General features: G+C 41.3%; 1 protein-coding gene across 3 annotated transcripts in view; it reads left to right on the top strand.

Moving 5' to 3' along the window:
* PPP2R2B (protein phosphatase 2 regulatory subunit Bbeta) overlaps window positions 1–26,793 on the top strand; it is a 158,937-nt gene that overhangs the window by 45,696 nt on the left and 86,448 nt on the right. The window contains exon 1 of one of the 3 annotated variants that reach the window (XM_072146145.1): window positions 18,381–18,830. The exons of the other annotated variants lie outside the window; for them this stretch is intronic. Within the exon in view, the coding sequence (XP_072002246.1) occupies window positions 18,761–18,830 (70 nt within the window). The 5' untranslated portion in view covers window positions 18,381–18,760. Of the gene's footprint in view, window positions 1–18,380; window positions 18,831–26,793 lie in introns of those variants that run through there. 3 annotated transcript variants of the gene reach the window in all.

Below are 26,793 nucleotides of genomic sequence, written 5' to 3'. Positions count from 1 at the left end.
TTGAAGATGCAGAGACATTGCTCGTAAAATGACTTGGTGTTTCTATTGAGATGCCTTTGGAAACGAGTCCGTGCATATGTGACATTATCAGTCTGCTAAATCACAGCTCGGGTGGCAGCTTTTGTAATGATGTAAATAAATGAAACAGACCTTGGATCTCATTTCTAGAATATCTACTCAGTATCTGATTTGGGTTTTGCTGCTTTCAGATTGAAGCTCCTATCTGCAGTCACGCTAGGTGATATGTAATGTATTACGATGATGGGTATAATATCAAGTGAAATGAGACCACCAACACACCTAATGTATGTTAATAAATGACTTTGTGCAGGAGAATGACTTTCTGTCTGTATTCATTGAATTTCAATATTCTACGCTGAGTGAATTATCCTTGTATTGGAGCGGTTAGCTATTCATACCTGCAAATCATTAACCTGTGGTATTATATGGAGGGATAGGAATACTATTCATAGCGTCTTCTCTCTATGCCATATCTTGGTAAATGCACAAACAAGTTCATTTTAAAGAAAGGCAAAAGTACAGCTGAGAAAAGAAGATCCCCAGTTACCTCGGTTATAAACCTTTTTTTGTTTTAAGTGGTCTATTCAGCAAAGTTTCCATTATAACGTGTGAATGTAAATCGTATAGAGCTTGTGCCCTCTACGTCCACACGACGACGTGTCCCCCTTAGGCTCCGTCTGCCTTTGTATTGATTTACCTCAGCAGTAACTAGATTTGGCAGCTACTGTGGATAAAAGGCACCTGCGCTACCCTGATAATCATGTAACATTATTGCCTGGTTATAAATGCTAAATTAGGCAAAAAATCATGATCGTACCAGTTTCGTGTGTTTTTGTCTTATTTTATGATTATAGTGAGCAGTACGCCGCAATACAGTTACGTTTCCTTTTGTACATGAAATGTTCTGCTTAATACACTGCATTAAATCTCTGCTTCTATATTATGTGTATTGTATGGAAAGTCAATCTGTGTTTCCTTTGACCCGCTATCTCTTCCTCGCTTGTATGCTTTTCTAGTAGTTATTTTATTGATTCTGTGACTAGCGCACACTGTGTGGTTTGGTTTTAATGAACTGAGATCATTGACAGAACCATTTTTTAATTTTAATTGGAAAGAAAGCTTCTCTTTCTGATTGTAGCATCATCATTCTTCTTAACCCCTTAAAGACTTGTCTCTTTTTCATTTTTGTTTCCTTCTTTATCTTTGTGTATATGTGTGTAGAATACTTTAACCCTACAGCAGTAAATGGCAGGTTTGCTAGCGATTTCTAAGCATCTACCGAAGTCTCCAGCGATTGGCCTGGGAGTCAAGTATGGACACATGGCTGTCGTAGTAGCTGATTGCCAAACCCTGATGGCCTCACTGGGGGCGATTGAATCCAATATGTCACCACGCATGCTCTGCTGGGATTTAAATGCTGAAGGAGTTTGCATGGTTCACTCGGACAATAGGTGTCAGCACGGACCACTGGAAGTTACTAGTGGTTGTTTGCAGCAATATCCAGCAAAAACCCAAATTGTATGGAGAATGCTCAGCCCATGAGCCTGTGTCAGGAGGGTGGTAAAAAGAACCTGTTATCAGAAACTATCCTACCAAGTGGGTTTTTATCAATGTTAGTGGATTAGTAGTTTAACACCTTCCAGATTATGTTCCTTTCACAGCCTGTGTGGTGGCCTCTTCCAGAATGCAACTTTGAAGTTCTATGCAAATGAGCTGTATTGCTGGAGCACTCTACGCTGAAGTCAAGCTCTCCTGATCATTGACTAGTTTTCCTAAATTGTATGTGTGCTGGAGAGGCTGTTGAGATGGATGGAAATTTAGTGCTTACCTCTCTATACCATTTTTTTTTAAGTGGTTGAATCAAAGTCAAATCATTTTTACTTCACTTCAGATGAATCTTTTACAATGATGGCTAGCCTCTTCTGTCATTCATCCAAGAGCTTAGGGAGGGGGTATGGATGGGGGAACATGACAAAAAGTTGTAAAAAATTAGACTTGACACAGGACCTCATCTTAAAAATCTGTGTTTTGAAGGACTAAAGGGGGTTATATAGGAAATTGGAGCAACATCCATTCGGATTAAAAACAAAAAAGAAGAGTTCATTTATTGCTTTTCCCTCCACTCAGCTTGGCATATTGGATTTTCAAAATGTTGGACTTTTAAAGGAAAAATGATTAACAATAAGGCTTCATTGCTGGCCCCTTTATATTTGATCATTGCAGTCTGGGGCTAAAGTCCAGTAAATTTACCAGCATCCAGAGTTTTCCCAGAGATCAGTGGGCACAGAGGTCCGTTTGTAACCAAGGATCGGGTGCCCTTAGGTTGGGTACTGTATTTAAATTCGTCCTTCTGTTTATAATATTACATTTTATTATATTCGCATAACCATTTAAAAAGTACGAAATGGTTAAATAGGCCGATTTGTCTGACTGCTGATATTTATTGTGAATGTGAGGGTCAATGACGGGTTTTATTGGGCTAAAACCTACATTGCAATTTTTTTATTATATACAGAATTTTCTCCCACACGAGACTGAACACCACCAGAACGGAAACATTGTGTACTGTAACTTACTGTAATTTAGTAGAATTTTTTTTTTTGTGCCGAGAACAGCTGATCTATAGGAGTGTTGGGTCTAGCCACACTGATTTAAGAATTTTAAATACTATCAAGCTGAGACCCCAACAGATCATAAGAATTGGACCCCCAAGATATGGAGAACAGGGGTCCCATTCTCACTAATTAATGGAGCAGCAGGGCAAGCATTCGCATTCATTGACTATGAGTGCCGGTGATGGCGGATCACAGTATTCAGTAATCTCCAGAACCTTATAGAATAGATTGGAGTATCAGGGTGCATGCTTGTCCTTCATAAATTAGTGAGAATGTGATCCCCATTCTCCTGATCACACAGGTGGGGGTCTAAAATGCTGGGACCAATCAGATGCATCTCCTCTATTCTGTGGACAAGGGATAACTTCTACTTGGGAAACCCCTTTTGAGATGCATTAGTTCCATACATACAGCCAATCGTTCATGGTCTACTTTTATGTTTTCCTATTTAAATTTAGTAAAGAAAATTTTAAAATCTGATGTCTGGTATATAATGTGAATGAGGATTTAGAGTTTAGTAATGTACAATGTCTAAATAACCATCTTTAAACATAAATATTCAATGTGTTTATTCCTAGCGGTGAATCAATAAACCCACATTTGCATGTAAACATGTATACAGAGCCAACATCATCTAATGAGCAGTAATGGGGAAATAGATCAATAGTATGAATAATGAGAAACACACCGAATTTTGTTTGAAATGGATTAAAACCTGTCTACTAATCTGTTAATCTGATAAACATTAACCATCGCATCAATGGCAATTTCTTCTTTATTTTGCCTTCTCAAACATTGCATTAATATTTTATATGTATAGTAAAGCGGGCATGTGCATAATTGGTATCTCTGATCCCTACCACCTGCTGCTGCCTGCTTGCCAGGGCCGTCAGGCGGCAATTTTTATATTTAGCCGCTTTTCACAAGTGAATATCTTTTTAATTGTTTTAATTCTTTTCACTATAATGTAATGCTTCAACATGTACAACATAAGAGTTAATACAGTAAACGTCCTGCAATGTGGAACCTGAGCCCCAGACAGCTTGCAGGTTCCACATTTTCTAGACTGTAATGAATAGTTCTCTGCTGTACTGTCATTAAGTGCCAGATTAAAGGAATTTGCAGTACAGTGTTTGTGTGACTATGGACTAACAGCCAAAAGTCCAAATCATCAAGACATTGATGCATCCTCTGTCGGGTGAGGTTATTACTCTGAAAAAGGGGTTGCCAAGGACTAGAAAAAAATGGTTGATTTCTCCTAAAATAGTGCCTCGTATATCAACAGGATGAGTGGCTGGGCTGTAATAGCAAACATTACCTGTAGAAAAACTTGGTGCTATTGTGTGGAAGAAACAGCTGCGCATTGCGATATGTATATTACCCGTATATACTAGAGCAGTGGTGGCGAACCTATGGCACGGGTGCCAGAGGTGGCACTCAAAGCCCTTTCTGTGGGCACCCGGGCCATTACCAGAGAAGACTGCAGGTATCTTCCTGCAGTCCCAGACAGCCCAGGACTTGCTGTGCACAGAGCTATTTTAAAGTGACAGTGCTGCCTGGGACTACTGGAGGAGTTGGTTGGTGTGGACAGATCTGGATTATTATTGTAGCTCCTGTTCCGGCCCTGACAATTCTCCCTGTTTATGGGACCCTGGAGGGAAGGTACATTGATCATCCACATTTCTTCTATTTTCTGCTTTATTGGTGTCCTCGGGGTGGTGCTATGGGATTATAAATCACAAATTAAATTTCTGTGTTGGCACCTTGCAATAAAGTGGGTTGTGGTTCTAATTTGGGCACTCGGTCTCTAAAAGGTTTGCCATCACTGTACTAGAGTATAAGCCGACCCAAATATAAGCAGAGCCCCCTAATTTTAACACACATGCAACATCCCCCACCGGGGCCTAGCCCTTGAGGTGAGGCCTGGAGACAGCCGGGGCCCGCGGTACCGGAGTGGCTGGCGGTTGTGGCCTAAGCACGCTATGGTCACGGTGCTTGGTACGGGGGAACCGGAGGGCTGTCCTACAGCCTGGCAGGTCTCCAGCAGGGTGGTGTTGGCAAGAAATGATGAGAGAGAGGCTGCTATAGCGGATCTCCCTGGGGCAACCCCTTAATGTCCCGAGTGTGAGTCTCTGGGTGATGGACAGGGTGCCGGTGATGAAGGCAGCCGTATTAGCAGGGACCAGACGGAGACAGAAGTTGAAGAAAACAACTTACAGTTCTTTATTTGAACCGCAGGAACCGCAGCAAACGTGCCTTTAACAGGTAGGTAGGGTGCTGAGATGTGAGTTGGAGGGAGCCTCCAGAGATAGTTCACCAGCCTGGATGTAGAGGGCAGGCTGGGAGGCAGCTGTGTCCTGGTAGGAAGCTTCAGCTTGTCCTGTAGGGCTTCAGGTATCACCTTCAAAGGTAAGATGATACCCCTTTTCCTCACTACACTAGCTCTAGTCTAATGCTCCACTCTTCAGAGGCAGGGGCTAGGCTCTTCCTGCTCTGGTATGGGCTAGACTGAGATTACTCACTCACTCACTAAGTCTACAAGGGCTTCTAGGCAAAAGCTCCAGAACATTCCTGGCCAGAGGTTTTATTACCTCCCTTTGGTCAGGTGGTGGCTGCTCCTCCAATCACATCTCAGCTCACAGAGCACAGGATGTAACACAGACATTGGTTGACATAATTACATCACAAATTAACATCTGCCTTGCCAGGCAGGATTAACCACTGCAATACCCCTATGTCCTATCAGGACCATGTAGTGTAATGTGGTGTTACCTACAGGTGGGACGTATTCGCAAGCACTACCTCGCCATTGCATCGGCGAGGGTGTTGCACACACAACTGGAAAATCCTATTGCCGAGGTTGGGAAATGCATTGGTCACAGCGTCCCCAGTGTATAGCCTGCCAGCCCCCTGTAGTGTACTCAGCTTCTGATGCCTCACGGCAGGTCCTCTTCTATACAGAGATGCCCTGCTCGCTGTCGCAGGCACCCAGACGTCAGCTGCTCGTTGACGACCATGTGTGTCGATGTCGGCGCACGTAGAATGTCTGCAAGCGGCGGTGTCACGATCCTTGCGATGGACAGCACGGTGACAGTGAGTCGATGCCAAGGCATCGCTGTATAGAAGGGGACCTGCTAAGTGGGCGTCGTAAGGAGAGTGAGGTGAGGGAGGTGAGGGAAAAATTGCTTTTTAAAAGGCATATTAATACTAAGACACATTAACACTATAAATACATTCTCCTGTAGTATTTCATCCCTAGGCGGGGCTCGAGTAACGCCTCCATAAGCGTAAAAGCTGATTTTAGGAGGAAGGAGACTGTGGATAACAAATATAAGATGATTACCATTGTTGGAGTCTTGATCTGACTTTGTCCCTGGTTTATCATGATGGATTTTTGATGGGTTTCTTTAAAACTTTTAATCTTTTTAAAACTGTCCATATACTGGTACAGTTAGCATTTTCACTTTTGTCAATAATTTACTGCTCCCACCTGCAGTATTAGCAGGCTGTCCTTATTACCTTTGTGCACCCCTCCCTCCTTCCTCCTATGCAAGCTTTCAAAGATTGCTCTGCGTAACTCCCTTTCTTATATCACTGATACTGTCAGGTCAGATTATGTAATCTACAGTACGATATGGTACGTAACCTTCCAGAAAACATGTAGACTTGTGCACAACCTTATTTCTTGTGCAGATAGAATTTCTTTCTTTGTAATTTGTCTTGGAAGTAGATTGTACAAAATCAGAATACAATAAAAGAAGTACCTTATTGTTTGTAGATCATGTATATAAGAAAGCAATGACAGATGTAATTGGTTAGTTGGGAAAGAAAATACTTGTACCCGTTATTTTGGAAAAGGGACTTTTTGGAATTATGCATTAGTGGTTAAATCTAAGCATGGAGTCCAAATGCCAGTTTAATTCTTTGAAAGTACACCATGAAATGTTATGTCACTAAATGTTCTACTTGAAGACAAACATGAAATTCAGTTTTTGGCCTGTTCCCTTTTTATCTCTGCATCTCCAAAAACATTTTGCTTATCTGAATGTCGCAGTTCAAAATCTCCCATTGTTCACAGCTGAAACCTGACTTGTTCTTGACAACCTGACCTAAGAGCAGTACTGGCATGAGCCTCTTGACAGATGGCATAGGATTTATGCTGGCGGTTGCCAGTTGTAGTCTTGCCAACTTCGCTATATGATAAAACTGCATAGGCTGTATTTCAATGTGGCAGTTTCATCAGTTTCAACGCCTGTCTAACAACCTGTAGTGCTAGTCACCTTTTGTATAGCCATATTTTAGCTTCTGTATAACCATGAAACAATCCCCTGTGATCTACCAGAGGTGCTTTCAATGTGCCTGTACTCCTTAAATGTTTCTTGGCAGAATCCTTCATTGGCTGACTACCAGACTGTCCATGGCACAGACCGACCATGGTTGTGTAAATGATCCCTTTAAATAGAGGTAGCTACAGCTTGATACCTCTGGTGGTGCATTAAGTTTTAATGAAAGATCCCAAAGTTCTTTTAGGATATAATGCTCCTTCTCCCTTGCCTGTACCCATTAGGTGGTGCGCTGGCAATGCAAAGACTGTACATTTTGGCTAATGATTATTTAAAGGAAATCTACCATCAAAACCAAGCATGATAAACCAGGAGCACTTGATCATAGATGCAAGCACAGTTATACTACTAATCTCCTTATATTGGTTATCCATTACCACCTCTCTTCTAAAAATCAAAGTTTACAATTATGCTAAAGTCTAAAGGACTATGTGTGGTGTCTAGAGCCCCTGGGTACTGCAGATTCAGAGGTTGTTACAATGTGCAGGAGCACTATTTTCCACTTTCCACAATGAGCTGAAACTGCTGTGTGAGGCTGAAGCAGAGAGCTTTACAAGCCCTCACCTCCAGCCAAGTCCATTAGGCTCATAAGCATAATTTTACAAGCCAATTTTAAAGGAAGGAGGCCATGGATAACAAATATAAAAATTACCATGGTCATGGTGCCTGGATCAGTGAGTAAGTGTGCCTTGGTTATTCTTGATTTTGTTGGTAGATATCCTTTGAAGCAGAGTGGGTACACAGTTAAATCTCCATACAATGCTAATCTCTCATCACTGTGTGCATGATTTCTTACATTGAACACTGTATAGTAGCTATTCTTTAATTGAGTAACATTTTAATTCAGTAACATTTTTGGATTATAGGTTTTTTTAATTTGCATTCCATGGTCCGTGACCTGGCTCTCCGTGGTACTAGTATATTACTGCTACTATTAGTACTACCAGACTATCTCTAGAAGTTTACAGTATAAACATAAAATCTGTCTAATAAAAGGTTCAAACAGAATAACTAGAGTCTAATAACTCTATAGATGTTGGCCATTTTTGTGCCCTGGATAATCTATAAGAATCCCTTATTCCCCTGTATATTTTTATTGTTGCATGTAATAACTTGACAGGCAAGAGGAAAGATGTTTCTAAAATGAGCTTGCAGTTATTTATGGTAGCTATGGCTGCCAAAAAATCGGTTGCCATAGTGACAAGTCAGAGAGTGTGTCCCCTTTTGCATTGAGCACTTATAGAACCATCTTTATGCCATATGGCAGTACTGGGCGGGTATTTTGTAGAATCCTTGGAGAGATCTGAAATGATGCTGTTAATATTGTTCACATATTAACAATAATTACATTTTAATTTTTATGAAACCACTTAAGTCTTGATATCTACAGCCTGTGAGATTGAAAAGAATGTGGACAGGGGTGGAAGGGAGACTAAGGGATAGATTTCAGATTTTAAATATTAAGAGTTGAATTTAGATTGATTTTAGGCTAATAAGTGTTTTGAGCCTTTTATACTGTAGAATGAACCAAAGAGGGATTTGATAAAACCTGTAAAACAATAGGTCATAGGATCAGTAATTCAAAGACTACCAAAAATGGCTTGTCATTTCATGTAGGACATGTAATATGGTAATTTAATTTTGTAAAATTAATAAAGTATTCTGAAAACATTGTGTTGTAGCTGCCTTCAGTCACTGCCCCCCCCCCCCCCCCCATTTCTTTGCTACCATTAAGTCTAAGAGGGGGCTGGTATCTGCATTGCCCTTTTTGAAGCAATTCCTGTACATTGATTAGTGTAATGGATGGATAACTGAATTACATACAAGTACTGGATATTCTAGAAAATCTGAGGGTATATAACTAGTGACAATATTTTATGAACTTCTCTGAAAACTTTAGTAAAGAGCAATTTCATTTTTAATAATTGTGCAAAAATGTAAAAATGTTAATGTTGCAACAAAATAAAACACCTAAAACAAAAAATATTAGGACCTTGTTGTCAGATTTGTTTGGGTAGGGTATCTGAAATTTGAGAACACTGCAAATGTAGCCCTTTCAGGCAGCCCTATATGACAGTACGAGGCATACAAGGGTTAAAACCTCTGATTTACTTGCTTAAATAAATTCCCTTGGACACTTTGCTAAACAGCCGGTTAATTTTCCTGTTCCTGCTGTAATAACCACTGTTTTGGCTTTTCCTGATTACCCCTTGGATTTCTGATGGATTTCTGACAAGGGATGAGCGGACCCATTGGGGTTTGTCCAAACCTTTGAATAGAAGTTTAGGTACCCGAGCCTATACATACTGCTAACACTTGAAACCTGTGGCAGCACCCTTGATGGTAAATTCCTTGAGGGTCATCAGGGAGCAGCAATCCTTGGGGAAAATGGTGGTGCACAGGCTTTAAAATAATGGTTATTTTGGCCTTGTTTAAAGGGTTAACACTTATGACCATTCTTTCTAGTGCGCCCATTGCCATCTATGGGAGACGTATATCAGACGTATATACGTCCCCCATATGGCAGTGTGAATATAGCCCTACACAGACCTGTACACAGATACATGAAAACAGATTTTATTGGTCCTATTTTAAGGTGTGTGTTTTTTTTTTTTTTTTTTTTTTTTTTTTCTTCAAGAGATTACATTTTTAAATAGTTTTATGATGTGTAAAAACATTGAAATTCGGTATCTCCTATGATTGTGCTGACCCATAGAATAAAGGAGAGCACATTGAAAGATGTCAACGATTTCACTGCAACGGCATCTGGAATTTATTTTTTTCCAGCTTCCTAGTGCATGGCATCCAGTTTAACTAACAAAAACAAGCCCTCCTACACAAAAATTTTAAATAAAAAGAGTAATTCTCCATACCTGATGTCTGGATGGGTGACACTTCTTCTGGAGGTTAGTTCACACAGACACACTGCAAAGCAGGCGGCTGCGCTCAGTGAAAATATAGTGTGCATGCGCCAGTGCAACAGAGACCTTAGTGAAGTGAGCGGCTTTTGGGAGCGGGAAAGGGAGGGTGGAGGGAGCAACTTTTGGAGCACCCTTGGTCGTGTGCATAGTTATGCTATTGAGCAAGTGCCGAGAACCATGTGTGAGGAGCACAGGTGCGCCAAAACGCATATTTTATAAATCACATTTCGGACGAAACTTCTAATTTCTGTGCCTAAAGAAGACAACCTCCAGCATCGGCTTATCTACTTCTATGTAAAGGTATGTTTGGATCAGAACAAAGATTTCCTTTAACATGGTGTTAAAATTTACATAAATGCAGTTTGGCAAATTTCCTCTCCATAGCTGTTGAATGGCTTTCAAATATGCCATGTAAGCGCCATGTGTGACCTCACCCTCAGGCAGCAGAAATGGTTGGGTTCCCCTTTGGCAGCATTTCCTCTCTAATTAGATAATGGCACATCCAGTTGAAGTAGACATGAATGTATTGGGTGGGAAGTGTTTGGACAATTACTATACAACCAGATGAGCTTGTAGTTATAATGGTAAGATCTCCATTAATCGATTACTTATTTAATAGGGATTGTGCATGTTTTAACAGGAAACTGTTTAACTTTTAAAAAATGTAGTTTTTGTCTATCTAAATGATTTGGTTAGGGAAGGTTTAATTTTTTTTTTTTTTTTTTTGTTCATAATGTATAAGTGCTCCCGGTTCTTGGTTTTTGATATTCATTCCTTTGTGCCTCTGCCTTCTGTGTGGTGCCAGTCTGACTCTGATAATCTGTGTGAAATGTTGTGATATCACAAAACTCCTTGAGGTGTTCTCTAACCAGTGTAATTTACAAAGGCTTCCCCGGGGATAGAAATTAGTCTCAGACTAGGACTTTACTAGTAATTGCATTTGTAACCATTTGCTATCCTATCCATCTCTCTCAAAATTCGCCAATTATGTGGTTTTGGTATTTTCCAGTCCATTGGGTTGGCTAAAATGTAATTCTAATTTCAGACAGTTTGTTGAATGCTCTCAGAATTAAGTATACAATGGAGAATACAGCCGACAGAAACCATTTTGTTCTGTTTATCTCTTGAGAGAAGATGAAAATTCCTTATTGGTAAATGTGCATCTTATGGAGATTTGCAGCTGGGGATTGTTCTGTGTGATTAGGTCACTTGACGTTGCTTATGATACAATTAATACAATTGCTCCAGTTGCTTGTGCCTGGATTGTCATACATTGTAAAGAAGGGACAAGAAAGCATATCTATTCATTAGCAGGCCGTTTCATTGGAGCGTCATAGAGCATAAAGCGTGAATCTGCATCTGTACAAGGAAGATGCATACAATAAAGCAATGCAAGCACTTCTCTTCACTTTGAATATTCTTTTCAATTTTTTTATGTAGGTTCAGGAATATTACAGAAGACTGTACAGGCAGTCCCCGGGTTACATACAAGATACGTGCAAGTCGGAACTAAATATTTTAGGTTTACTGTAACTGCACCATGATTTCTCATAAATAATGAGCCTTTAGATACTGGCAACATGTAATTGGTAATGATCCAGGTTTATTTATAAGGACCTAACCTGCTCTGATCCCCGCAGCAATTAGTTGTCTGCTACTATGCAGTAGATGAATTTCGCTTCAGGCTCTGGCGCCCAGAAAATGCCAGAACATGTTACCAATGCAGAGCAATACTGATCATGTATGGATCAACCAAAGTGGGGATATGTTGTTTGAAATCTGTGTAGAAACCCCTCTTGAACCCTTTGATATGTTGAAACAAGTTCTCCCCCCCTTCCCCCCCAAGTTAAAGTTCGGGCTTAATCACATTCGAATATAGGCAGTCCCCAGGTTATGTACAAGGTTCTGTAGGTTTGTTCTTAAGTTGAATTTGTATGCAAATCGGAACTGTATACTTTATAATTGTAACCCCAGAGAAACGTATTTTGGTCTGTGATGATTGGATTTTAATAATGTTAGATTGTCATAAGAACCAGGAAGCTTTATTGCAGACACCTGTGATAACTGTTATAGGTGTTTATTGTAGCCTAGGGCTAAAGTACAGCAAATTACCAATATCCCAGGGGTCCGTTTGTAACTAGGGGTCGTCTGTAATCTAAGGTTTTATTTTTGTCATGCCTGTGCCTTTTTTCTCATCGCATCCAAATCCAAAACACCATTGCCCTACTCATTCCTTGTAGGGCATGCACTATGGTGTATATTTGGCCACCAATGACTAATTCTTGAGAAATTATTAGATAGGCCTCTTCAAAAGTCCATCCCAATGCTATGGAGCTTTCAGAAGTGTTTGAAAGCAGGAAAAAGACCTGTAGGCCAGTGAGTTTCCATCTGCTGTGATGCACAATGCCTAGGATTCTTGGCTGTATATTTGGCATTGCTCTGCACCTGTCGGTGCCGTAAATGTTTTATGTTGTATGGGTTATATTATTTTTTTTACTACCAGTCGTGTCGGATCCTAGCATCTGCCTCCTTGGAAAAGGTTCATCCCTACACCAGCTGCCTATTTACTGGCCCAAAAGCCAACCTACATTAGCATTTTGTTGCCATAACATTAATTATTTGAAACCTTTTTTTTAATTAAATTTTTTTAATTGCAACAAATATGGAGTATCTCATTCATGCTAAATGAGCTATTTCCAGAAATCTTTTTCTTAAAGAAAAACTACTTGTTTTCACTTCTCTTAATATAATGTATTAACTTCCTTTTTTTTCCTTTTTGAGGCAGATTAAAAAAAAAAAAAAAATTGCATATGTTTTTGCTCCTAATGAACTATACTCAAAATGTAACAGGCATATACTTTATAGTAAAGCAAGAACCAAAGCTTAGATCGTTGCTATGACCGGGCCATCTAAAAGGTGATGAGTGATGAGCAGGTAGGACTAAATTTGGGTTCAACACAAACCCCATTTTGGTCAATAGGGACCTATATTTAAACACCCAAAAAATGCCTGTAAAAGGGGAGTAGTAAGGGCTGAAAAATGGAGGGAATAATGGTGCAGTTGCCTAGCAAAAATTGCACTAGGGAATTTCATAAAATTGCATATAAAAAAAAAAATGCATAAGAAAAAAAAATCTTTTCACAATTTAATGGCACTTCGAGTGTGCAGCCCCAGTTATTCCTATAGAGATAAAAGTAGTGATGGGAAAACCACTTACCCTTCCTCTCACTGCAAGACGCTCTGGGCATTCAAACCCAGACACTAAATTTCAGGTATTGTGGTATTTCACTCGGACTCTACCAACTTGTGCAGATGCTGGCACAGCCAAGTCTTGTGGGTCCCATGCCTGTTCATCTTAGAGAACCTACCACCACAAATCTACCCATAAAGGTAGATCGGGTGGTAGGTGGATCAATGGGACGTGAGGATAGCCCTTTTAAGGGCTAATCCTCACGTCCCCACACTTTTTTGTTAACTTTTATTAAACTTGTATGCAAATTTACTTATGCGGCTAATGGGGCGTGGAGTAGCCGCATCTGAGGTTACACGAGGTTAGCCTCTTTTCCCCTCCTACTCACCATCTTCGGCGCGTAGCTGCGCGCCCTCGTCCGATGATCCTGCCGTCTGCGCATGCGCAGAAGAGCAGGCCCGCGCCTGTTTCGGAGCAGTGACGCGGGCCTGCTCTTCTCCGCGTAGCTGCGCGCAGAAGATGGTGAGTAGGAGGGGAAAAGAGGCTAACCACCCCGAAAGGGCACCTACCACCCCGATTCTACCTATAAAGGTAGAAGGGGTGGTAGGTGGATGGATGGGACGTGCGGATAGCCCTTTTTTTGGGCTAATCCTCACGTCCCGGGTGTCTTTTACAAAACTTTATTACATGTATATGCAAATTTTTTTATGCGGCTACTGGGGCGTGGAGTAGCCGGACATGAGGCTACTAGTCGCGGCTACTCCACGCCCCAGTAGCCACGTTACTCCGCCTACCAGATAATCTTCGGCGCGCAGCTCCTGGTAGCTGCACACCCTCGTCCGGGTCCCCTGCGTTCTGCGCATGCACAGAACGCAGGCCTTCGGGGCCGCGGCTCCGGGGCCGGAACTACTGCGCATGCGCAGTAGCCGGGGGACTCGGACGAGGGCGCGCAGCTACCAGGAGCTGCGCACCGAAGATTACCTGGTAGGCGGAGTAACGCGGCTACTGGGGCGTGGAGTAGCCGTGACTAGTAGCCTCATGTCCGGCTACTCCACGCCCCAGTAGCCACATACAAAACTTTGTTACATGTATATGCAAATTTTTTTAAAAGACACCCGGGATGTGAGGATTAGCCCAAAAAAGGGCTATCCTCACGTCCCATCCATCCACCTACCACCCCTTCTACCTTTATAGGTAGAATCGGGGTGGTAGGTTCCCTTTAAGGAACTATCATGACCAGCATGTTAAATGGAGGTATTGATGAATGCCCGCCATTTACTATAAAGTTTTTTCATTTCAGGTAGATTTATTTAGGAAAGTGAATGTCATGGAGTTGAAAATACAGACAAATCTAGAAACTATTGCAACAGGCTGTATATGAATTTGTGGCTTGACACGGCATCAAATGATGTGTTATGCATCAGTGTGTGGGGCTAAGATAATGAGTCTGTTCTGTGTAGGATGTGACTCCTGGAGCACAAAGTGTGTGAAATTTGGTAGATAAGAGATGTCTGGATGAAGGGTCACTGAATGCAGACTGTATTGGGAAGATATCTCTGATATGTCAACTGATCAATAAGATCAATCTTTTTCATTATAAATTTCTTTCATTACATCTGAGCGACAGTATCATTGATTTTTCATTGGAATGTCATGTCTACAGAAATTGGTGTGGGGGAGCAGAGTCCTTGTTTGACACAAAATCTAAGCGGTCTGTTTTAGAAAACCTTGTTGCTTCTGCTGTTCAATCTAATTTAGTACCTGAAGTATGGCAAAGGGTGGTTCTTTTTTGCTTTTATGAACCACAAATGTCCATAATTTTTTATTCTATTAAAATGTATTTTTAAAAAATAAAAATAAATAAATAATTATTGGCTATAATATATTTAAATGAGAATGCCTACGTTGCATAGTGACATCCTTTACACTGTAACACAATTTTCAATTTGGGTTTATATGCCTTTGTTGCCTCGTCTAGCGACGTAGACATCATATAGGTGAAAGAGTAAAGGTTGGAGACAAGCAAAGATTAGGGAAAAAATAAACAATTTTTCAAGGTACCTGAAGTTTTTCGCCAGGGTAGTGTTGAGCTGCTGATTACAAAAATGCCTTCCATTTCTTTCTAGCAGGTCTAGATTATGAGATGTTGAGTGTTTCCATCAAGAAATGAGAACAAAGGAATGATGGTACCGTGGATGATGGGATGCACATTTGATGGCTGATTACTGTTGGAACGTCAAGCGCGAATCGCCAAGAAAATCTAATCTAAGGAAATCGCAGAAACAAGGTTTCAGCTACCTGATGGAAACTCTGTAGTCTACAGCCACAAAATTTGACATTCATTTTGCACAATATTGAGCACTAGTTTGAGCAGAAATTACATTGGTTTCCAAAATTTTAGTACAAGGAGACTAGTTTTACCATCTTGCACTTGATAATGTGGCAATGCCAAATCTCCAAAAGTAGAACTGATAGGGCAAAATTTGTGTCATTTCCAGTATCTTGGCCCCATACATACATAAAAATAATTAAAATTTTTAAGGCCCCAAAATGAGTGTTCTCCCGTGTTACATGGGCAACTGGACATCGTGATCGGCTAAATTATTAAAAACCACTGAAGGTTGAGTGATAAAACATCAATATAAATTGGCTCAAGACAACTGCACCTAGAGGTATAGCTGATTAGGAGGCCAAGGACAAATCTTGGTGACAAGTTTAATCTAGAAAAGTAGCATATTTTGTGGAGTTTCCAGTATATATGGTGGCTCCAAAAATGATCCAAGAAAGGGATGATTAGTGATTCGGCACCAGGGACAGGGGCACCCAAGGGTAATTGAAGTGTATATGGAGAGAAGGCTAATATAACATTTCTAAACTGGCTCATTCTCCACCTAAAACTTTGAGCATCACAACAAGACCATGGAACACTGCAGTAAAACAGCCTGGACTGTTGAGTAACTTTATTTTACTTTGTGTATGAAAGAGGAAGCCTAGAAAGGCAGTGTGCTTATCTAGGCAATGTTCTGCTGTCAAATCTGGTCTCCTGCTATATAGGTAGATGTATTTACTTTGACATGTCCTACCTACCTCCTACGTTGTTTGGCAACTTCTTAACTTGCCAGCCAATCCTGATGTTCATATAGATAATTTACTGAAAACAGTACTAAGAAGCTGTGTTTTATAGTATGACCTTTTAAAGGGTATTCCCACAAAGACCAGATTCTTAAATATACACAGGGTAACGCATTCTCTAATTCACTGTTAACAAAAACGGCATTTTTCCCACCAATCTCCATCTGGTGTTTACAATTTGGGTTGTTCTTGGATACGACCGTGACTTTTCTGGCTAGTAGGATTCTTCTCATGAATAGCTTCTCATGTCTGAACACTGCAGTGCTCTCTGCCTTCTGCCTCTCTCCCTGCATTAAAACAGCAGCTCAGACACAGGCACTCCTTGTCAGCAACAGCCATGTGTAGAGAATTGCACTAAAAGCTACAAATTCTTTACAGCAGGGCTTATTGATTAGGTGAGAGAACAGAGGTGAGTGTGTCCATCGTGAGTTATATCGACCCCATGGATCCCATCATTTCTCCTCTGATTTGTCTCCTCTTTTTCTGTCAGATGCTAGCAGTGTTCAGAAGCTAAAGAAGTGTAGATAAACCCTGTATCCTGATAATTTTAAGCACATTGTTAGCACACACCATCTCCTAGCACAGAGGAAACATGAAGTGTCTCGTCAGCTAGTGACCGCCCACACTCTGGAATCTTACATTGACCATCACTGAGTTATAGATGCTAAAACGGCAATAAAACAGTTAAATTGTAAAATAAGGGGGTTAAAATGATTTTTGTTTAAACATGACTAGGGGATTAAAATTTGAGAACTTTTATTCTTTCATGGGCAAACCCCTTTAAGCCACTGCAGATGGCAGTCACTAGGATCCAAGATGCATTCAGCCAGCAAACACCAGTGCAGGGAAAGCAAGGGAGAGAGCTTCCTGCTGCTCTTACCTTGTTCAAGGGATTAGGTGCAAACAGTGTTTGGTAACCGTCACGAAGAACCATTTCCATGCACCTGTGTGGTGTGTTGGGAGCAGTAATGATTTTTCTATGATGGTAACTGGACACTCCTCACAGCACCTGCCCTGTACTTTAGGTAAGTCTTCTGGTTAGATATTACAACAGGGGTTAAGGACTGTGGAGCAGTGTAAATACAGACATTAAAAAAAAAATGCTCCAGTGCTCGAAATTCAGCTACATTCCTGGAAGATGAATGTAAACTTCAGTCCTAGTGCTCCTAACAACATACCTCTGCTACCTCACATGGCCTACGGGCACCATTGCTGTATCAGGTTCAGAAAGTAAGATCTCTTGTGGAGAATTGAAGCACCAAGAATCTAAAATGAGTTGGAATTAAATTAAAATGTACCCGAAGTTCTGCTAGTAAACTTATGGGACAGACAGATGAAAATGAAACAGATAACATGACTGTGAACCCTAGATATCAGCATGTCCTAAAGGGCTTTGGGACTTCTTGGGTACCTAATTCTATACATAGAACCCCATATCAAGTACGAGAACAGGCTGCTCTATCTGGCTTAGGGCTCATTTACACTGCTGTCTGCGGGGCCGCATATACGTCCCCATAGACGGGGATGCGGCCACGAACCGGGCCGCACAACACAAAAAGATAGAATATGCTCTATCTTTCGGCGTGTGTATGTACCCTTAGACCAGTTTATTGCCCAGGTCAGTGGCGTAACTAGGAGAGGCAGGGCCCCATAGCAGGCTTCTGAATGGGGGGCCCCTTTCCCACTTCAAAAATATACTTATTTCTATACTCACGTGTGAGTTACCCACTATACATCATATACATACACATACAGCATATATACATGACATATATGTACAGTATGCAGCATAATATGTATATAATGGTGCAAATCCTCCACTTTGTAGTTTGTCAGGTCAGTTGGCAGGGCCCCTGACACTGCGGGCCCCATAGCAGATGCTATGGCTGCTACCACTGTAGTTACGCCCCTGGCCCAGGTCCTGCTTGAGAGTTTAGGAATGTCGCATATTAAATACCTGTGTCCCAAAGTCAGTTAACTCTGTGATGCCCATTTTGTGGCAGTAATACATTCCCTCTCAGTAAAGCTTGTACAGAGCAGGATAGTTGTGCTGAGACTGAGCTGGCAGCATACAGGTCCATCCATGGTGCTGTGCCAGCAGCCCCCACACTGCAGCAGGGCTGGGAGAGGAGCTGTGCTGACGCAGAGCACAAGCTGTAGAGGAGGAGTCTCAGCTCAATGCAGCATCTGACTGTTTCCAGGCTCAGCCGACACATCGGGCGATCTCACTAGCTCCGAGGGAAGGACGAGCTGCCGACACCGCACACCCGCACCTCCAGCCCCCGCTCTCCCCCCTGGACCTGTGGCGCTGGGTGCCGGCAGCAGTGGGTGCGGTGACCTGTTGGGCCTGGCAGAGGAAGGATCAGCATGTGCTAGAAGTGGCATCACCCTCTCCCATTCCAGCTGTAGACGTCTGTATTGGGCAGCGGCATGGCGTGCCTGGGGCAACTCGCTCTCCTCCTCTGCTAGAGGCTGCTGGAAGCATCATGGATACTGCTGTCATTCTGTCTGTAGTTCAGAGAAATAACGAGGCTGTAAATGGAGGAGGACATTGATACCCGCAAGATTAACAACAGTTTCCTACGCGATCACAGCTATGCAACAGAAGGTGAGTGCTGAGCTGTGGGGGGTGCAGGGTGAGTGCTGAGCTGTGGGGGTGCAGGGTGAGTGCTGAGCTGTGGAGGTGCATAGGGGGGGGGCTGCTGAGCTGTGGGGGTGCAGGGTGAGCGCTGAGCTGTGGAGGTGCATAGGGGGGGGGGGGGGGCTGCTAAGCTGTGGGGGTGCAGGGTGAGTGCCGAGCTGTGGAGGTGCAGTGAACTATCATTGCCTGGCAACCAGTGCAGCTCTGCTTCATCTATCCTCATCTCCTGATGAAGACCTCATAATTCCAATATATAGTGTAGACTTTAGATCTTCCATATGTTACAAAGCTGCAGAATGTTGCATAAAAAAAAATCCACTTCTTTCCCTGGTCATAGTGCAGGCCATACACTTGTCTTAGAATTGCACAGCAGAATAATGAACCAATACTGTAGGTTCCCGTACAGCCCTGGACCAGAAATATTCCTGGGCATTTTATTCTAGCAGCTCCTATGCTGTGGGAACTTGAGTAGATGGGAGAAGCCATAAGAGGCTTTAACCTGCTCACTGCCATTCATCTATTAGGATTAACACAACCTGTTTGGATGAGAGCTTTATAACTGACCGTATAACTAATCTGCAGGACTTAAGTATTGTGCCAGGTTTATCAGCCTTGTGCTCGGCTAGAGCTTTGACTAGTTTGATTTATCTGTATCTTGGAATAGGATAGTCTACTACTGCCATCTCCTGTGACAGGTCCTTCCCTATATCCTACAGTCTTACATCCATATGCACTGGGTCCATTCTATTTATAGCAGTGATGACTTGCATGTTGTTGGCCAAGAAAGATGCCTTCTGAAGTGTAAATTGATGATGTGGAAGATTGGCATTTTACTTTTTTAATGTTGATTTGTAAATATACCTTTTCTTTTGGGTGTATAGTGCTTTTTTATGTTCAACACAAGGTTTTTAAGCTTTCATATTTTATATCAAGTTGGTTTAGGGGGTGGTGGCCTATGTCTGGTAATGGGCTTTGTTCGTGGCTTGGGCACAGAAGGGGTTAATGGTAGGCAGTGATGACTTACAAGTCAGGGAGGTATGTTGGGAGTGGTAATCCCTAATATTACAATGGGGAAACCAAAGGAATTTTTTGTATTATACCAATAAAAACCGATATGGTACGACTGCACTGGGTTTCTAGGCCAGGTGTATGTAGGTTGTGCACCAGGTAAGATGAGGATACCATGTGGGCATGGCTGGGGAGCCCAGATTTTGTATTGCAGGTTGGGTGGGTACCATGACCTCCTTATGTAAAAACAAGCTAATGGTATTTCCTAAATATATTAATGCACCATCCTTTTTCTATGGTTAGTGATGACCACAATTCTGTAGGCTCCATGGATATTGAATATTTTATCTTCCCTTTTGGTTTATATGATCTACTGGTGTTAACAAGCTTAACCCCTAATAACTAGAAGCAGTATTGAAATGAGGGATGCAGGTGTCCCTTTTATTAACCTTTGCCCTTAATGCCATTAATGGAGAATAAAACATTTCTTAGAATTCCAGAAAATTATTTCCGGTCTGGGCCTTTCGTGTGCGGGTTTGAACCCACCACCTTATTACACACATAGTATTTAGATGGTATCCATGATCTTTCTGAATATTGTAATTAATTTCTTGGTTAATTGAATATCCTGCATAGAAATGTAATATGCTGTACCTCATATACATAAATATTTTGTAACAATTGATGAAGCCACTGTTCCGGATGTAACATCAGGTGGTGGCCCTTCTCCCATCTGCTTGAGATCAATGTGATCACTTGTCACTTGGCTAGTGGTTTTCTCTGGGACTTGATTCAGCTGCATGTCTAAGATCCTGCAGGCCTTTTCCATAAGTGATTATAAGTGTAGATTATAAGAAAAATGAAGAAAGGCTATCCTTGTATACTTGTAGAGTAAATCCAATGAAAACCATGGAGTCCTCAGATTAAGTGCACATCACTTTGTCTTTTCTTCCACTTCAACCACACCCATGTACCGTGTAGCAAAGTGTTAATTTTCCTGCTAGCCCTGTCTTGTATTACATAGCCATGCTCAACTGATGATATAAATCTGTTGGTTTTATGGTCTCCCTTGGAGGTTGAGCAAGTCTCTAACCACTGCAGCATGCCCTGACTACAATGATGGGTGCCCGGGGACCAGCGTGCGTTCTATACTTAGCTGTGGCATGTAATGCGAGGAATGCTGCTGTCTACATCTCACTGGCATCCATTTGTCTTGTCGATGTGTGAGACAACAGCGTCTTGCTAATTTGTTCATCAGCGTGATATCTGCCTGTACGTCTGTATGATCTAATGCTGCAGCCATTACTAATATGGAACAACAATGTACTGCTAATATACGTTCTATATACACCCTGATTCATGATGCCGACTCCCATTGTATATAATCGGCAGGAAGCTTGTGCTGTCTATATCATCGATTTATATAGGAGTGTATAATATCAGGCTATGTCTCGATCTTTGTGTGGAGAAGTCAGCAGGAAGCCACGTGTTGTTGGAGAAATCTGAATAATGCGAATTCACACCCATGCTGTTTGTACTCGCACTTTCTCCATCTTACTATAGCTGATTAGTAAAGGTAACACACCTTCACTGCTCATGTAATGTCTCCGGTTCCCATGTATGTGATTGGTAGTGGGTATGTCCTCATCTGTAGGGAAGCATTGTTCAATTCTGATAATACCCCATAGTAAAAACTCTCTATGGCAAATTGTGTGGCACCACTTTGTACTGCTGCCAGAACTATTATTTTCACCTTTGTCGTGTAGGATTTCACTTAGATGGAGGATTTCTGTAGTGATCAGTTGGTTACATGTAATCTGGAAATACTGGAACCAGTAAAATGCCAGTTGATTGATTTTAGCCAGTTTAGAGGAAATTTGCATCTCTAACTTAATATTGGAATGGCAACTGACACAAGATTAGGAGGAATCATGTCCTATAACCAGTTGAAAAATTACATGTAAGCTATTAGGAAAGTTGAATGAAACACAACCAATCACAGCAAAGCTTTGATTTGGTTTTCCGCCTTTAAAAATGAAATCTAAACTGTGATTGGTTACCATGACCAACTGAGTCCTTTATTCCTTTAGACCAGTGGTCCCCCAACCTTTTTTTTTTTTTTGCCCAAAAAACGGCTGTAAACATTTTTTCAGGGACCGGTGGTTGGGTGGATGCGGTCTGTCGTCATAGTTTCATTGCCCCCTCCCATGTCTCCTTTCCTTTAGCTTCCCCCACCCTCTGCTTCCAATGTCCCCTTTTCCAGCTGAACTGTCAAAAAGAAAAAAAAACTCCCTCCCCTTCATTCCCCTGCAGCAGTCTTCTCTAACTTGACTTCCCTTCTGCATTAATGCATTTTTCTATTGTTGGAAGACACAAGCTGCCAACATCATGATGCTCGTCATTAATAGAGCAGTGCCTTACCGTGGAAATTAAGGAAGAGAAGACTGCTGCAGGGGAATAGGGAAGGTGAGTATTTTATTGTTTTTAGAAGTTGGCCGCAGCCTGGCACCAGGTGTTCCACGACCCGGTCTTGGAGCGCGTACCGATGGTTGGGGAACACTGCTTTAGACTATTTCATAATTCTGTACAGTAATAGTCTTTATCTCTTCTGTCACAGAATTAGGGCTTTTGGTTGCTTCTCCATTATATTTTTGGCAATGTGTGTGACAAATGTCATGACCACTCCAAAAACATTTTGCTGCCTAGTCTGTGTGATTATCCAGTGGTACTGTGTGGGTGTGTTTTGTGGTAAAATTGGATGGTCACCTGTTTGGGAATTGTAAGGGATGGGTAACGTGTTATGGTCTTGTTGCTTTATTTTTTGCAGCAGTATTAACAAAGCTGCTGCATAACCTTTACATAACTGTAGTTTTGGAATAGCAATGTGGATTGCAATTGAATGACATGCTGCAGGTTATAAATTTGCATCATAAAATGTTTGGTTTATTTTTTATTTTGGTGTGTTTGGGAATTTCATAGATACCATATAGTACACTGCTACTGTATTACACTGCAGACTTGCCACATAGAACTTCAGGGTCGCAGATCTTAAGGAAAGATTCGTGCACCCTAAAACTTCTGGGTTTTTTTTTTTCCCCCTCATTTTCTTAGCTTTGCTTTTGCCCACCAATGGTTTGTTAGCTTTTGTACTTGTTCAACTTAAATTTCCCCCAAGGGGTTGATCTGACTTATCGTACGCTAGCACTCCTATGATATAGGCCACGTCATGGCAAATTCTTGAAGGCATAGGCTATTGGGCAAAACTATGGCAGGTCCGATTGGGGGTAGGTTTGCATAAAAACCTACAAAGATTTTTGAAGGTACAGGACTGTGTGCTGCCCACTCTGCCGATGGCTGCACCATACCCACATGGCATGGAGGTGGTGTAGTGGCAAAAATAAAAAATTGCGACTATTTAAGTGCTTTTACTCCTGAAACGGACATAGAAGCACTGATACATTCCTACCCATGTGTTTTGTTTTGTGTTTTTTTTGTTTTTTGCAAATGTTGAGGCATTATTTTCCCTACAGAAATGTAGAGGTCCTACAGCAAGTTTAAATCCTAAATCGTCTCATAGTGAAGGGCTTACCCAAAAACGGTCACAGTAACACTAGTGACTCTCTGGTCCTGAAACCATCATAAGTCCATGTCAAAAAAAGAAATATCCAAAGAAATATTTTCATTGTTGTTTATTGGAGGCGACTTTACTTATGGGATTATTGTTATGTTTATGGGGAAGTGTGCCATATAGAGAAAAAAAATTGCAGATGCAACATCTGGTTAAAATGTAAATGCAAAACGGCCAAAATACATACCCCCCCCCCATGATAAGTAGTTGTACGCTGCATATCTGTCTCACTATTTATATATAAACAAAATTCTGGCCACTGGTTAATTTTTTTGTGGTAATATTCCCAGACAGAAGCCTAGGATGCATGTAGGATGGTGACGGTTATTGCTCCAGAGAGGAGGCATGCTGGTGCAGTCAGCTTGTGTTATAATGCAGTGCTTAAGGCTTGTTACATGTAAATACAGCAGACTTCTAGCCTTTTAGATGGTCTCGTGAAAGGAGCTTCTCCATGTAGGACGCCAGTCTGCTTCTATACTACAGATAGTACAAATATCCATCCTGCAGAACTTTGTTGAACCCGGACAGCTGCCACTTCCTACCCAAAGGACAACTTGTTGGCCTAGAGGCTTATTGTTGGAGAACATTGTAATATAATGCAAATTCCCCTATTGATCTGGAGTCCTTCATTTTGTCTACAGCGGAATTTTCATTAATGAACATCCCCTGAATGGTCACATTGGATCAAAACAATTATCCTTGGCCGGGAACTAATTACTGTTGCCTGTAGCCGACATTTAAGGCTTATTTGAATAATAGACTTGGTGCAGGGTTTTGCTTCAGTATTTTCTGTCCTTAGATGCTGTGGACAGAAATTGGAGTCCTATAAAATCAGTTTGGCAAGTGGAACAGTCCATTGTCATGAGCTTGTTGAGAAGGCTTTTGCATGAGTATTACATGAGCCATTTTAATTGCCCCTGTCAGTTTGATTTGCAAAAAAAATGAATCCGCAATGTTTTACTGGCTAATTACATTGCACATTGTTGGACCGGTTGAAGCGCCACTTCTATGGTGCCTGCCTGATTGTCATGGTTTCCTATTTATAAAAGTGGCACATGCATGCCCTAATATCAGAATGCTTTGCTATGCAGTGCCCAACAACCAGTTGGTCTGGGGTCCAGAAGTCAGCCCCACGGTCAACTACTAATTTGTTGTCCTGATGACACAAATTTCTACAATTAACCAAATTTCTGACATACTAAATTTAAATTAAATGGTCGCTAGCAAGGGACCCCGGAGGGGTTATGTATTTTACTAATAGTGCTTGATGATGTGGCGGCATCTAATGCTTAAAGGGATGGACCCCCCCCCCCCCCCCCAATCTCATGTTTTTGTAATGTGTGGGTAGAGCAGCATATTAACCATATACATCTGTTAAAAGTTCTTCACCGTTTTATTGATATGTAAATTGAAGTCTCTCCTCCTTTACCTCACCAGCCAGACATTTGTGACCAAAATGGCCGCAGAGAGAGGGTCATGGACAGATGGAGATCACATGACCCTCTCTCTCTGCTGCCATTTTGGTGAGGAATGTCTGGCTTGTGAGGTAAAGGAGAGGAGACTTCAATTTACATATCAATTACGTGGTGCTGAGCTTTTAATGGAAGTTTGTTGCTAAATTACCTAATATCCTAATATCCTGCCCCGAAACACTTACACACAAATTACAAAAATACATTACATACAAATAACCTGAGGTAAAGTGGGCAAGCCCTTTAATTATTTCTTTTCTAATGTAATGTTGTTCCCTCCGTGAGACCAGGATAGTATTTCTGGATGGAATAAACTAGAGAACTCACGGGTTACAGGGCTCTGATGACCACCTTTCCCCTCCTCTTAATATTCTTTTGCGTTCCCTTTTACTTCATTTATTATATTGCTCCCTTGACAGTGTGTATAGAGTTTCACTGTTGCTGTAGAAATGAGGTTCTCTATTTCAGGTTTACACCACTTCTATTGTTCTTGGAAGTTTTTTATGTCCTGTTTTAAGGGATCGCTGTGTTGTGTTTCAGAATTGACCCTCTCTCTGCTTCCTCTCCTACTATGACACAAGTGACACCAAAGTACTTTGTAATTCATATGCCATCTTTTCTGTCATGGCAGAACTGGGCACCTTTTATACAATGTCCTTGATCCTTGTCAGATGCTGTTCTAGTCTGACACATTTCTCTCTAGTTTTATACAGACACTTTAGGACTGTGCTCCTGTCATCCTGTAAATGTCAGAAATTGTAATAGTGTTTTTTTATGTGAAACCCCTATTTAGTTTATAAAACCGCCCGCATCCTCTATGAAGCTCCATATGCATGGACTGTCATGGTGATACACAGATGACCAAGCCAGTGACTTGAACTTTATTATATGATCACTAACTGGCAGACATGGTTTGGTGTGAAAATTGGCTTCTGGTTTCTCTCACGCACGTCTTGGTGTATTTTTTTTTTTTCTTAGAAAAACTGTTTGGTACCTGTATATTTGTTTGGTTTTTCACGTTTTACATTGAGATTCATATATTCCTCTTCGAATTAGATGAGTTATGAAAGCATGCTGCATTTTGATATGCAAAAAAGGCCATAAAAAAATTAAATAATCTGCAATGCTTTGTTCAAATCTACCCAAATCGGTCAAATTTGTTGGACTTTAAAGACCTTAATATATTTTGTATTGATTTATTGAAAGACCACGACATTGCAGAAACCACAAGTTAACGTTTTCTTACTGAATCCTTTTGTTGGGGGCTGGAGCAATATCTGTAAAGGAATTACATGTGATTAGTCGCACAACCTGATGCAGGACTCTGTATATGTTTAGGGCAAAAGAAAAATGAGAAATGTTGATAGCTGAACATGATGGCTCCCCGGTGAGAAAGGAATAAGAAAGCATTAAAGACACAGCCGCTTCGGGGAGTATAAACATAAAGAAGTGGCTGTTGGCTTTTAACAGTATTTTAATGAAGGTGTCTCATGCATATGGAGTGAATGTGCGCAAGTTGGATTTATAAGCTGTGATATTTTTAGCTCCTTTTGTGCTATGGAGTCATAGTGTAATTGCTTTGATAATTGTAAACGATAATGGCTCTCTAAGCTCAGAGTAGCCAGACTTTCTGAAAAATAATCTACACTTATTACATCAGAGTTATTAAAATGAAACAACCATTGCGTCCCTATATCGAGCACCCTGATAGCTGGGAGTATTAGGATCATTATTATTCTAGAAAGTGGAACATGTACGTTTTAAGAGATTCTCAACTTTTACAACTAGTGATGAGCGGACCTGTTAAAATTCAGGTTCAGCC

This window comes from Engystomops pustulosus, chromosome 4, assembly GCF_040894005.1.
Source record: "Engystomops pustulosus chromosome 4, aEngPut4.maternal, whole genome shotgun sequence".
Taxonomy (NCBI): domain Eukaryota; kingdom Metazoa; phylum Chordata; class Amphibia; order Anura; family Leptodactylidae; genus Engystomops; species Engystomops pustulosus.
This window is presented reverse-complemented; position numbering and strand designations above follow the sequence as displayed.